The sequence below is a fragment of the Tupaia chinensis genome, unplaced genomic scaffold (assembly GCF_000334495.1).
Source record: "Tupaia chinensis unplaced genomic scaffold, TupChi_1.0 Scaffold145396_1, whole genome shotgun sequence".
In the NCBI taxonomy this organism is placed as follows: Eukaryota; Metazoa; Chordata; class Mammalia; order Scandentia; family Tupaiidae; genus Tupaia; species Tupaia belangeri.
Genome location: NW_006205257.1, coordinates 5,598,457 through 5,613,186, shown reverse-complemented (window position 1 = coordinate 5,613,186; position 14,730 = coordinate 5,598,457). Strand labels below are relative to the sequence as shown.

At 48.4% G+C, this 14,730-nt stretch overlaps 1 protein-coding gene across 3 annotated transcripts in view; it reads right to left on the bottom strand.

Moving 5' to 3' along the window:
• Positions 1 to 9,489: 9,489 nt before the first annotated feature.
• LOC102482520 (protein C19orf12 homolog) overlaps positions 9,490 to 14,730 on the bottom strand; it is a 14,829-nt gene continuing 9,588 nt past the window's right edge. For all 3 annotated transcript variants that reach the window (XM_014584017.2, XM_014584016.2, XM_014584018.2), the window contains 2 exons: positions 10,532 to 10,792; positions 9,490 to 9,735 (listed from right to left, as the gene is read on the bottom strand). In XM_014584017.2, the coding sequence (XP_014439503.1) occupies positions 10,557 to 10,792 (236 nt within the window). In that variant the 3' untranslated portion in view covers positions 9,490 to 9,735; positions 10,532 to 10,556. The remainder of the gene's footprint in view (positions 9,736 to 10,531; positions 10,793 to 14,730) is intronic.

The following is a 14,730-nucleotide window of genomic DNA, read 5'->3' as shown; positions in this document are numbered from 1 at the left end:
GAAGAGCCTGAAGAGCTGAAACACCGCGCAGTCTCCAGACGACCCTGAAGATCCTGAAGAGCTGACACTGCATCGTCTCCAGACGACCTGGGAGACCCTGAAGAGCTGTAACACTACATCGTCTCTGGACGACCCTGAAGAGCTGTGATACCGCGTCGTCTTCGTGCTGCTCACAGTAGACGACGCGACCCTTAAGAGCTGTGACACTGCGTCGTCTCTGTGCTGTACCGTGCTGCCCACAATAAACAGACGACACTGTCGTCTCTGTGCTGTAACACTATGCCGCTTGCCCCGGCTCTCACTCCTTCACTCAGGAAACCTGTTCGGCTGTCCCCCCGGGTCGGGATACCTGGCGCCCGAACAGGGACGGGAGTGCCTCACCTTAGAGATTTGGCTGGGCCTAGAACTCCATCCGCACCCTCCTTTTCCTTCAAGAGAGAAACACTAAAAATAGCTGCTCAAGGAACTCGACTGAGAAAGTTTGGAGCAGGCTGAATTGCTCAATATCTTTGGGTTACATAAGCTTTTTTGGACCCAAGGATCATCTAGAACCAGAAGTCGCTAAAGTATACTTGTGCACTCAAGTCCATAGACCCACCATATTACCACAAAGTCAGGTTTTTACAAGTTCTCTGGAGTCCCAGGAGAGGTCCGGCATCTCCTGTGCTCCAGTCCCGGTAATTCCCCTTCTTCTTTCCTTTTGATATAGACTCATGCACGTTGAAATGACCTTTCAAACCACCAGATCTCACACTGACCTTTCAGTCAACGAGAGACCACATACACGATGGTGGTCCCTTAAGACTGTATTGGAGCTGAAATACATGTCACCTGGGACACTGTTGCTGTTCTGTCACAGCGGTGTGACCCCTTGGTCATGTGTTGGTGGTGACACTGGGGTAAAACCTATTGCACGGTCAGTTATATCACAGTATAGCACATACAAGTCAGGGACCCCCGAAATTGTCCACTGCAGTCCAAGTCCTGGACCCGGCAGCTCGAACCTCACGTTGGGCGCGTGTGCATGTGTGCCCAAGAACCTGAGAGGAGAATACAGGAGAAGGGATTGCTGCATAGCCATCCCCCCGGAGGATGATTTCTCATTTTCTCTCTCTCTGTCCCTGTCTCTCTGGCAAATGCACACACCCTATAGCAAAAATCTTTCTAAAAAAGTATAGCACATATGATTAAATATAGCTCATAATACATGACAATGTAATCAATCAATTACTGATTCGTGTATTTATTATTATCATTAGTGTAGAATGTGTTCTTTCTTCTCATTTTCAAAAATGTATTGGGAACCAGCAGTTAGCGTAATGGCTATGTCGCTGGACTCCCATGTAGTCGACCGCGGTTTGCGTCCCGGACCTGGTGGCTTAAAACTCACGCCGGGCGCATGTGCGTGCGTGCCCAAGATCCCGAGAGGAGAATGGAGGAGAGGGGATTGTGGCATGACCATCCCCCCTGGGGGGTGATTTCTCGCTTTCTGTCTCTATGTCTCTGTCTGTCTGGAGAGCGCATGCATCCTATAGCAAAAACCTCTCAAAAAAAAAATTATTATAGAGGCCAGCAAGTGGCATGGTGGTTAAGGCACCAGACTCCCATACAGTTGACTGTAGTTTGAGCCCCAGACTGAGCAGTCTGAAAATCATGTAGGGTGCATGTGCATGTGTGCTCAAAGTCATGAGAGAAGAATGGGGAAGGGATTGCGGTGTGGCCATACCCTTGGGAGGTGACTTTTCACTTTCCCTTTCTCTCTGTCTCTCTCCAGTGAGTGCACATGCCCTGTGGCAAAAACCTTTAAAAAAAAAACTGCACTATAAACAGTATGCTGTGTTATGCAGAAGCACCTCCTACATCCTGTGTTTGCCACATCTCTGGATTGTATCATTTATTCTTTTTTTCTTTTTTCTGGAGAGGTTTTTGCTATAGGGCACATGCACTCACCAGAAAAACAGAGAGAGACAGAGAGATAGAAAGCAAGAAATCACCCCCCCCAGGGGGGATGATCACGCCGCAATCCCTTCTCCTCCATTCTCCTCTCGGGATCTTGGGCACGCACGCACACACGCCTGGCATGAGTTTAAACCACCGACCGGTTCTGCGACTCAAACCACTGTTGGCTACATGGGAATCCAGTGACATAGCCATTACGCTAATTGCTGGTCCCTGGATTGTATCATTTACTCTTGTGCTTGGTTTAATCTCATTTTGTTCATCATGGCCCAGCCACTGGGCAAGATGTGGAGACGGAAGACAGTGATATCAATGAGCGTGACTCTATGTAGGCCTAGGCTCATGTGAGGGTGCCTTACTTTCTAACAAAAATATTTTAAAAGTTAAAAAAATAGTAGTCATAATAATGGACAATGATTAAGATAGAAAAAAGCTTACAATGCTAAAAAGAAAGAAGATGTATTTGTAGCTATATAATATATACATACTTTAAGCTAAGTATTACTACAAGAGTCAATAACTTAAAAAGAAAAATATGAAAAGCTGGAGCCTGCAGGTGGTGTAGTGGTTAAGGGACTGGATTCCTACCTTGCCGATAGCAGTTCAGATCCTGGACCTGGCAGCTTGGAAATCATGCCAGGTACGTGTTCATGCATGCCTCAAATCCCAGGAGGAGAATGGGAGAAAAGGGGTTGTGGTGTGCCCATCCCCCTGGGGAGTGATTGCTCACTTTCCCTCTCTCTTCAGCAAACTCATGCAACCTTTGGCAAAAAAATAATAATAATAATAATAATAAAATAAATAAATAAAAAGAAAGAGAGAACAGCTTATAAAGTAAAACAATTACGGTAAGTTCAGATTAATTTATAAACTGAGAAAGTTTGGAGCAGGCTCCATATCTTTGGGTTCATAAGCTTTTTTTGACCCAAGGATCATCTTGAACCAGAACTCTCTTAAGTAAACTTGTACTCTCAAGTCCATAGAGCCACCACGTTACCACAAAGTGGGTTTTTACAAGATGTGGAGGTGGTGTTTATAAACTCTACAGCCGTGTTCAGGTACCGTCCTAGGCCTTCACACTCCCTCACTGACTTGCTAGAGCGACTTCCAGCCCTGAAATCTCTCTCCGTGATAAGTGACCTATCAGCTGTGCCATTTTTTAATTATTTTTAATTAATTATTTTTTTCAGAGAGATTTTTGCTGTAGGATGTGTACAGCAGAGAGAGTGAAAAAGTTCGAAATCACCTCCCAAGGGGAGATGGCCATGCCACAGTCCCTTTTCTTCCCTTCTGGGCACACACACACATACACATGCCCAGCATGTTTCAAACCTCCAGGGTCCAGGATTTTAACCACAGTCGACCACAAGGGAGACCCACACCCTAAAAGGTATGTCACCTGCTGACCCTCACTTGTTAATTTTTCATACTGTCTTTTTTTTTTTTTAAGACAACTTTTTGCTAAAGGGTGCATGCGCTTGCCAGAGAGACAGAGAGACAGAAAGCAAGAAATCAGGGGATGGCCATGCCACAGTCCCTTCTCTTCTGTTCTCCTCTTGGGGTTTGGAGAACACATGCACATGCGTTCAGCACTGTTTTAAGCTGCCCGGTCTGGGACTTGAACTGTTGTTGACTCCATGGGAGTTCAGCGACATAACCACTACGCCATCTGATGGCCCCTCATAGTGTGTTTTTACTGTACCTTTTCTACATGCAGACACGTTCACATATATAAATGCTCACCACCGTGTCACAGCTGCCTACAGTCTCCGGTCCCGTAACACACTGTACTTCTTGGCAGCTAGGAGCACTGAGCTGCACCACAGAGCCCAGGACTGTAGGAGGCTACCCCATCTAGGGTTGTGTAAAGACGCTCCACGGTGCTCACGTAATGACGGTGAGTGACACCTGACTGTATTTAGACCTGTGACTCCCCACAGGTGCGTAGGAACCACTGAAAATCCTGTCCCATACAGCTAGTCTGGGTAGTGAGATTCTTCATTTTCAACAAGCCCCCAGGAGGCTTTCTGACTTCACTTTGAGCATAAAGGCTCTAAGAGCATGACCCGGACTCTGAGACCTTCCCTCAGTCCTCGCATTCAGAAATTGTGAGCAGGCGTCCTCCAGATGTGTCTGTCTGGGCAGATGGGCTATAAGAAGCAGCGGAGGGGCAGGCCTGTGTAGAAGCTGCCCAAGGGATGGGACAAGAACTCAGCCCAGCTTGTCCCTGATCTGGCTGTCCTGTGTCCTGGGTCTGCCAAAACATCTCCTGGCTCCTAGGCCCTTGCCGGCATCTCTGCTTCCAGACTGAATGCCTCTTCCTCTTTCCTTCTCTTGGCCACTTCCTCTCTTCTAGTGGTCAAGATCTGTCCTCCCACTGGGACCATCAGGTGGGAAGGTGGTTAAGGATGCTGGACTCCCACATGGCTAACTAGGGCTTGAGTCCCAGACCTGGCAGCTTGCTTTCTCACTTTCTCTCTCTCTCTCTCATTCTGTCCTCTCTGGCCAAATTAAAATAAGTAAACTAATAAATAAAGTTAAATAAAATAAATAGATTTGTCTCCCCACCAATGTCATGCCCATAAAATCATACGATGGCAGGGCTGACATCACTGCAGGATTGAACATGGCAGAAGCCACCTGGAAATGGAGAGATGAAGGGCATAACCTGACTTACCTAGTAGCCACGGTCTTGAAAAGCTATGTGTACAGACAATATGACTTGTACTTCCCATATGTCTGAAGATAAACAAGGAAATTAATTTCACAGTGAAACCTTTGGAAAAGCTAAAAGTCTAACTGTAAAATATCCAAGCACCTTTTAGCTTAGCCCTGGTTTATATGCAGCTTTTCATCTGTGAATTCTGGTGAAAAAGGAGGCACAGCCCAAGTCTCATAAAGTCCTCTTAGAGGATGCAGAGACCTCTCATTCCCAGGATGAGAAGACCCTAGGCCCTGCTATGCTAGGTCTGTATGGTAGGTTTCCACACCAGTACCCTGACAGCACTCCTAAAAAGGGTTTTCTAGGGACCAGCGGGTGGGGTAATGGTTACTTCACTGGACTCCCACATAGCCGAACATGGTTCAAGTCCTGGACCTGGCAACTTAAAACTCACACTGGGAGCACATGCATGCATGCCCAAGATCCTGAGAGGGGAATGAAGGAGAAGAGATTGTGGCGTGGCCTTCCCCCCGGGGTTAGGGGGAGGGGTATGATTTCTTGCTTTTTGTCTCTCTGTGTCTGTCTCTCTAGCGAGTGCCCACACCCTATAGCAAAAATCTAAAAAAAAAAAAAAAAAAAAAGAGAGAGAGAGAGAGAGAGACAAGAAAGAGATATAAAGCTACTGTGCTTTGTTTTGTCTATTCAAAACAAAATAAAAAGACAGCTTCCAAACTGCCATGGATGACTTCAAGTCAAAAACCTATAGGGATTAATGGGGCACCACTGTGCAAAAGCTGCTTCCAGCCTCACTCAGCCCAGTCAGGTCACCGTGGCACCAGCAGGTGTCACAGAGTGAGCAGTTGGGGGAAGGAAGGGCCCAACTCTGGCTGAGTTTCAATAATTCCAAGCCATGGAGACAGGTGGTATTACACCTGCCCTGATCTGAAAGAAAGTTTGTTTCGTTTCCTTACAAGAATCATTTCAGAAGTTAGAACATCGTAGACTCCTGCTGTGGAAGAAAGGTTTGTAACCTCAGCTCCTGAGCCCGGGAAGTAGCTCAGCTTCCTGAACTCTCCAGGCGTGTCAGCTTGAGAGGGAATCCTCTCCTGCTTCTCCTTCCCACCCCAACGCTGTCTTTTAAATGACAGGGAAGTGGTTGAGGAGGGAGGACGAGGACAGACCTTAGAGGGCTGGGAGTGTAGCCCCCTTTTCACCCCCATCACAACTATGGCAGAATCAGATTTGTCCTCAGAATAAGCCCAGATTACGAGAAGCCCAACTGCCAGGATGGGGAAGGCAATGCCACCCTGAAGCCCTGGTTTCCTGTAAGCACTCACGCTGGGCCTGGGAGGTGCAGACAGGCGGAGAGAAGCCCTTCAGGGACAGCAGCCTAGTCTCCTGATTGGATGAGGTTGCGAGGAGGGCTTCAGAGCTAACACTGACCTTCATAGATCCTGGTGGTTTTTTTGTTGTTGGTTTTTGTTTTTGTTTTTGTTTTGTTTTGTTTTGAGATTATTGCTACAGGGCACGTGTACTCAGCAGAGAGACTGAGAGAGACAGAAAGTGAGAAATCACCCCCAGGTGATGGCCACACTGCAATCCCTTCTCCTCCATTCTCTTCTCGGGATTTTGAGCACATATGCACATACACCCGGTGTGAGTTTTAAGCAGCCGGGTCCAAGATGGCGGGTCCGGGACTTAAACTGGCAGTCAGCTATCTGAGAGTTCAGCTCCGTAACCTTAATGTCATCTGCTGGTCCCATACCTTGTTCTTAAAAATGTAATACTAGGGGCCAGCCGATGTTGTTAATGGTTAAGGTGCTGGACTCTCACATGGCTGACCACAGTTTCAGTCCTGGACCCAGGAGCTTGAAAATCACACCGTGTGTGTGTGCATGCAAGTCTACACTCCCACGAGGAGAATGGAGAAGGGACTGCAGTGTGGCTGTGTCCCCTGGGGGGCGATTTCTCACTTTGCCTATCTCTATCTCTCCCTAGGGAATTCACACACCTTTGGGAAAAAAACTAAAATAATTATTAAATAATTAATTAATTAAAAACTAATGGGAAGGGAAGTCTCTTAAGATTCAGAGTGATCGCATTCACCTGGAATCCTCAGTACTTTCTCCTCCCCTGGTGGGATTTACAAAAATCTGCTGTGGTCCTTGTGAATTTATCTTTCCACACGGTTAAGCACCAGGACAAAGGTCACAGGTGAACCCCTTCCCAAACACTGTCAGCTTAGCTCAGAAAACCATTTGTTTCTTTGTTTGTTAATGAATTCACAAGTGAGATTTAGAAATCGATTTCACACACACCTCTGATTCCGAGAGCTGTCCTTCTGTGCAGCAGTGGAGGCCAGGACAGAGCAGAGACTGGCACCCACACACCCCTACATGTACATACACACACCCCTAGCAGGACGTCCCCCTCCATCCCATAGGGAACGCACCTTACCTGGCCCATCAACAGGCCACCTCACCACCTCTCCCAGTACCCCTATTTCTCTTGTAAAAGGCTAGGGAAGCTATTTCCCCACCAAAACTAATCTCCAAAATCATGAGCACCCCTTCCTGATCATGTCTACACTAGCGCCCTGATCCTCTCCCCACAGAACAAAGGCCGGATGTGCTGCCCTCAGGAATTCTGCTGAGATTCCACTTTGTATATATAACCAACACCCCCCCCCCAAAACACACACACATGGTACCCGCAGGACCACCAGCCCATCCAGGGCTTGACCATCCCGGCTCTAACTCCAGTGCTGTGCCTACCGGTGGGACTTTGGTCACTCCGTGACTCAGTTTCTTCACATAGGAAATGAATGCCCTAACAGTGTCCATGCTGGCATCTGAGGGTCAGGCTCCTGGCAGGACACGGAGTCCCAGCCTTCCGCAGTATTCTGGCGGGGCGCGCCTGGGACTCCATCTCCCTCGCCGGGCCCTCGGTGAGGGCTCCTGCCACTCCTGAGGGTAGACTAAGGCTTGCCTTTGCATCTGGGTCTTGTCAGCTCACACTGAGATCGCAGTACTGCCTGGGCTCCCGGCTCACGCTGCAGCCCCGTCTGGCCTTCAGCTCCCAGCTCCTGCTCCCAGTCCTAGGGTCCTGCAGGGCGTGGCGACAGTGGCAAGGCCTGCTGGCTCTGCACTCTCACCTTCAGGCTCGGCTGGGCCTTCCAGGTCAACTGGGCTGGGTTGTGGCCAACAGAGCCGGAAGCTGGGCCCAGCAGGAGAGGACCTAGCAGCCCTGGCTGGTGCCTTCCTGTCCCCAGCCTCTGCCCCTGAAGTGAGTCCCTGTGGCTGTGCTGCTTTAGCTTGTGCACTGTCCCACACCACAGTGCACGGATTTTAGAGCACGGCTCCCTGGGACCTTCCTGCAGTCTGCGGGCATCCTATGAGTCCTCTGGGCCTTTGACCCTTGACAGGGGATCTCTGTCTCTAGGCCAGAGGACTCCCACGGTTTCCCAGAGAGGGATCTGAGGTTCAGAGCACTGTTACTGCGTGGGCCGGTATTAGCTGACACCGCACAGGGTGCCTGGGTCTGGGGTTTCATTTGTTTGTTTTTTAAATGAGAGACATACACGGTTTGTGTGTTTGTTTTAGAGTAAGAGATATTTGCTGTAGGGCTCATGGGTTCACCCTGAGACAGACAGAGAGGGAAAGTGAGAAATAACCTCTCAGGAGGAATGGCTATGCCACAATCCCTTCTCCTCCATTCTCCTCTGGTTATTTTGGGCACACATGCACACATTCCTGGCGAGTTTCAAGCCACCAGATCCTGGAACTCCAAAGGTGGTCAGCCACGTGGGAGCGGGAGTCCAGGGATTTAACCCCTGCCAGCAGGGGACTTTGGACAGGGTCTCAGCCCATTGGGTCCTCTGCCCCAGCCTCCCAGGTAGCTGGGATTCAAGGCCTGTGGCCTGTTGAGGTCGGCCCTGACCGGAGCCCAGTCGGCCTCCCATGCAGCCCCAGCCCAAGGGCTGCTCTCCCCTTGCTCTAGCAAGGCTGGGCTGGGCTGTGAGAGGAGAAGCTTTGGCTCTGTGGCAGGGGACAGGCGGGTCAAACTTCAGGACCAGGTGAGGTGGCAAGCATCTTGGGAGGGTGCAAAGGGGCAGGGAACAAAAAAGCCAAGGCACAGTACTTTATTATTATAAGATATTGCATTAGCGTAATTATGTATTGTTTTTATTATTACAGTTATATTATTAAGATATTAAAGAGGACTGTGGAAAAGTTCTTCCCCTCTTCCATGTACTCGGGGCTGGCCTTGACCCATCTCAAATCCTTTTTTTTTTTTTTTTAATTTGATACAGGGCTGTTGAGCTCTCAGGAGAGAGTCAGAGAGAAAGCAAGAAAGCCCCACCCCATGACCCCTGCAGGCATGGAGTGGGTGAGCATGCCATAATCCTTTCTCCATTCTTTTGGGATTTTATACACACACATGCCTGACATGCTTTTTAAGCTGCTGGGTCTGGGACTTGAACCACACAGTAGGTTATGTGAGAGCAAGACGTCTAAACCACCATGCACCCTATTGGCCCCACTGTATTTCATTCTTTTTTTAAAGAATTATTTAATGTAACTTTATTCATTTTAATTTGACCAGAGAGGGGCAGAGCGAAAGGGACAGGAAGTGAGAAAGCAAACCACCACGTCCAGGACTCGAACCACTGTCGGCCCATGTGGGAATCCAGCACCCTTAATTAGCACGCCACCTGCCAGCTCATATCTTTCATTCTTTAGAGGGACAAATCTGGTACTTTCCCTTTTGTTCATGTATAAGACTTTTGATGTTAGACATACTTTACACAAAATACATGAGAAACGACTTTTCAGGAAAAAAATGTATTGTAATTTGATGACATTTACTAGAGATGTAGTGTTTTATTTTGTTTATTCACTGATTTTTGTCCACGGTGGGGGGCACATAGCCAACAAAGCCCTCATGCCATGCTCCACCCAGCCTCAGTCAGACCGGACCATGGCCCCACAGGGTGTAAGTCCTGAATGTAGAGGGAGGTCCTGGGACATGACCTTGGGACCTTCTATGTGGGATCCACATCACATAGAGGGTTCTGCCCACTGCGCCTCCAACTGGACCCTCAAGCTGTAGTTCTGAAAGAAAATAAATACAATATTCAGGGAACTTTGAGGACGGAAACTTTTCTTAGAGATAGTTTATGATCCCACCACTTCAGAAAAAGCAATGTTTTTTCCTGAAAAAAAAAATTAAAAAGCATAACTAGAAAACTACCATGACTTTTCAGTTGGGGAAAGTAAGACCCCAGGATGGGCTGAACCTTGGGGTGTGGCTAGAGGTAGAAGGGGCCAAGTGCACTTAGGGTCTGTGGCTTCAACAGCAGGCTGACTGTCCCCCTCCCTGAGGTCACACAGCAGTCACTGGGTGGGAAAGGGCACACTCAGGGGGTAACATGAATCCAGCTGGGTCTGAGGCCCTGGGAATCTGCCAGAGGAGAAAGGGGTTTTCAGTCCTGCACAGACACTTAGAAGAGAAGTCCTCTTACAGGCCCAGAAGGCCCTGCAGGAGGAGAATGAAGTGTGGTGGGACAGTGAGCTGGGCAGAACGTCCAGACCCCAACAGGCCAAGGCCTCCCTGACGCCTGCACCCAGCAAGCCTTTGCTTTTCACGGGCTTCCAGTCGAAGGGCTGTGGGTACACATGAGTGCACATGATCAGAGGAACACGATGTCTTCATGAACGATTTCCAGCACGCAGTGCAGCACAGGTGCCTCTCCAGCAGGTGACCCCACCCAGTTTTAGGTAGGACACTGAGACGTGTGGATTTCTCAAGGGACCCGCTGGGCCTCCCCCGACTCTGCAGTCACAGCAGAGATCACAGAATCACCTACAGGAAACTAGCAACAGCGGAGGCATGGCCTGGTCATCATACCAAACTTAGAAATCTCAGCTCTCAGCTACTTGGTGACGTATTTCTTCAGCACCCCCAACAGCTGCTGCTGTAGCACCTCACTGCCCATGATCTGCTTGGTCAGCTGCGCGACGTCTATCCACTCCAGGTTCCTGATGATGGCAGTGACTTCCTTAAAGAGCTTCTGCCGCTCAGCAGGCGGCAGCTCCATTATGATCTGATGAATTGGCTTGAACTGTCCACTTGTCATCCAGGCACCTAATAGACCCCCGACGGCCCCCCCTAGAAAACAAGGAAGGGTTCAGTTAGTGGGGCCTTGTTCACAGATGACGCTCTGGGTTCTCGCTGAGAGCTCGTCCGCTGTCACGATGAGTGGGCACATCCGCCAGGGAGGCAGGAGAGGCTCAACTCCCCCCTGCTCCCAGGCCTCACAGAGGGCAAAGGTTTATGTGGTCTTTGGCCCATTCAGCTCAGATAATTGAGAAACTTAAATATACCCTTCTATGGGACAAGCAGTTAGAGTAATGGCTATGTCGCTGGACTCCCACGTAGTCAACCACAGTTGGAGTCCCGGACCTGGTGGCTTAATTCATGCTAGGCGCGTGTGCGTGCGTGCCCAAGATCCCAGAGGAGAATGGAGGAGAAGGGATTGCAGTGTGGCCATCCCCTCTGGGGGGTGATTTCTCGCTTTCTACTCTCTGTCTGTCTGGCGAGCGGACGGCCCATATAAAAAAAAAAAAAAAAAAAAAAAGATACCCTTCTATAAGTGCTTGGCACTTACAGATACAAATGAGGCATTTACCTCATCTCACCTGGGCTGTGCTGGCCAAAATCCTCTCAAAGGGCTGAGGAAGGCTCCGCCCTTCCCACAAAAATCTCTCTCATTCCCAGGAGAGGGCTGGGAAGCAAATGCATTTCTGAAGACAACCAGGTCAGGGGGTGGCTGATATGCTCCTTGCACCCAGACTTAGGAAACTGTCCTGTTGGTGAACTCCCTGATGAAAGGACCACAGGGACAGGTAAGGAGGGTCTCTCTCTTGGAGCAGTGTTTTATACATCCCCTCCAAGCTGAAGGACAATAAATCACAGATGGAATGTAGTTTACCATTTGTCTCTCTGCTGCTCAAAGAGGGCACAAACATTATTTTTAAAATGTAAATCTACTGCCAAAGTGAGGGCAAATTATTTTGGGACTTAGAGATCTTGTATCAGGGCCAGCAGATGGCACAGTGGACGCATTGCTGGACTCCACATGGTTGGTTTGAGTCCCAGACTCAGTGGCTTAAAAATCACACCAGGCATGTGTGCATGTGTGCCCAAGATCCCAAAAGGAGAATAGAGGAGAAGGGATTGCAGCATGGCCATTCCCACAACCGCCCTCCCCAAGGGAGGTAATTTCTCGCTGTCTTTGTCTCTTTCTCTCTCCAGTGAGCGCATGTGCCCTATGGCAAAAACCTCTAAAAGTGAAAAAAAAAAAACATCTTGCATCAGTGGAAAGTTCCACCTAACCAACCAGGTGTAGGATTCTACAGGGGGAGGGAAGGTATTCTGGGGCAGGAGTCTCAAACTCAAGTGCCTTCAGGGGCCAGGTGGGGGACTGAAAGGAGTGAGGAGGGCAGAGTGGGCCTGTGGTAACCGGGAGATTGCTTCTCACCTCAAGGGGCAGCTGCCACATGGAATACCAGACTTGTATCTTTAACATGTCTTAAATTTTTAGGGCAAGCCTGGTGGTTCAGAGCTAGATCCCACATGGCGAACTACACAGTTCAAATCCTGGCCTGGCGGCCTGGAAGACATGCCAGGTGTATGTGCATGCACGCTCGAGATCCCAACAGGAAGGAGAAAGAGGGATAAGACTGCAGCATGGCCAGGCCCCATTGGAGGTGCCTTCGCCCTCTTCCTCTCCCTAGAGAGTGCCTGTGTCTTCTGGAAAAATTGACCAAAAAAAAAAAAACCCTCATAATTTTCAAATATCAATTGGGGATTTAAAAGAGATGGATTGCTAGACTTAGTGACTGACTTCCAAAGAACAGAGTACAGAAAGGAAAATAGGAACTCAAAGAGGAAAAAAAAACCCCAGAAAACATAATCATAACCCAGTGGTCAATCATAACATCAGTGGTGATGCCATGTGGAGGTCACGTGCCCACCAAAATGATGCACAAGTAGGGTCCTTCGCTTCTGAGGTATTCTTTCCAAAGACCCAAAGTCCCATAATCCTAAGAAACAAACCAAAATGGAGAGAGATTCTATCAAATACCTGCCCGGTTTGTCTTAAAACTACCAAGGTCATGAACAAGCAAAGTCTGAGAAACTGTCACAGACCAGAGGAGACTAAGGCAACCGGCTGATTCAGTGGAACGTGGTAACTCGGACCAGATCTCGGAGAGGACAAGGCCATTAGTGCAGAAGCTAGTGAAACCCCATCAAGTCTAGAGAACAGTTCATAGTAATGTCAGTGTGATGTCTCTGTGTTTTTTTTTGTTTGTTTGTTTTTAGAATTATTTTATTTAAATTTATTTACTTACTTATTTTTTAATTTGACCAGCATGGGACAGAACGAGAAAGAAAGAGAGGGAAAGTGAGAAACCAAGCTGCCAGATCTGGGATTTGAACCACAGTCTGCCATATGGGAGTCCAGCACCCTTAACCATCACGCCACCTGTCAGCTCCAATGTTTCCATTTTAACAAATGTAGCATCGTCCATGTTATCAGGGTCACTGCAATCAGGGGAGGGATATAGGGGATTCTCTTTACTATCTTTGCAACTTCTCTACAAATCTACTATATTTCAAAATGAAGGGTTCATTCCTAGAAATCAGCCCCAGCCACCCTAGTACATGCACTGGTAGACACTGCTAGTCAACAGGGTGAAGCCACGTGGGAGGTCCAGGGTCAATTTTTGGCCCATCCTAAAAGCACAGCCCAATGACACACACCTACAATCCCAGCAGAGGCTGACGTGGAGGATCATGAAGTGGTGAGGCCTAGTCTAGAAGTAAATAAATATGGGGCCAGCAGATGGCATAATAGTTACATCACTGGACTCTCATGCATCAACCATGGTTTGAATTCCAGACCCGGAGGCTTGAAATTCACGTTGGGCGCGTGTGCATGTGTGCCCAAAATCCTGAGAGGAGAATGGAGGAGAAGGGATTGCAGTATGGCCATCTCCCTAGGGGGTGATTTATTGCTTTCTGTCTCTCTGGCTAACACATGTGCCTTATAGCCAAATCTCTCTATAAAATATTAATTAAATAAAAGCAAATGAATAAATAAAAATGCAGCCTAGGCGGAGAAAACAGCTTTATGGCTGAAGTCAGACACCAGGCAGCAAAACCCATGCTCCATCAGGAAACCAAGCTGGAGGCTCCAGAAGTAGATATCATGTCTGGCCTTGAGCATGGGGTCAGCCTCCTGTCCCAGAGACCGGGGAGTTCCCTTGGATAAGATTTATCTCCTCTCTAAAGGAACAAGCCCTCTGCAGAGGGAAAATCACCTAATTTACCAATTTGAACTTTTCGCCATGACTCCATGAAACACTTTGAGCCTACAAGGGTCGGTCTCATCTGCACTACACCTTTATGAGAACATCAATATTTGATTTAGAGCCAGATTTAATGCAAAGAGTCACCAGGAACATTGACTAGCAAATTGCCAGCTCTTGGAAGAAATTCATTTGTTTTCTAGGTAAAATGATGCTCCCACCACAACCAGGGGCTGGAAGTAGTAGGTCCCCTGGGTTCTCTATTTAGACATGCTGTTCCCCTACCAGCGTTCACGCAATCTGAACAAATATGCACTCCCAATGTGGCATCTAGGCACAGCTACATGATAAAATCACCCTCAGGAGCCTGTGCTGACCTCACAGTATGTGGTGAGAACAAAAATGTAGGCGATCATTGAGGAAGAGGGAACTGGCTCTTCTCCTCCCTTTCTAGTACCTTTCTGAACGACAAGGAGCTGACATCAGGATTCGTTGATTCGCAGCATTCAGAAAGGGAAATATATAGAGGGAAGGTCTGGGGCTACCCACACGCCTATTTTTCTTCCTACAAGCGTATTTTTCAATTTAATGAAACGTCCTAGAATGTCAGTCCCACTACCAAAGGGAAGAACAGGGCAGGAGCCTTGCCAGTGAGCTGAGTGGCAGAAGCCAACTTCGACAGAAGAGCGGCTTCCTCTCCAGCCTGCATTCATATGAAGGCTGCAAGCCATA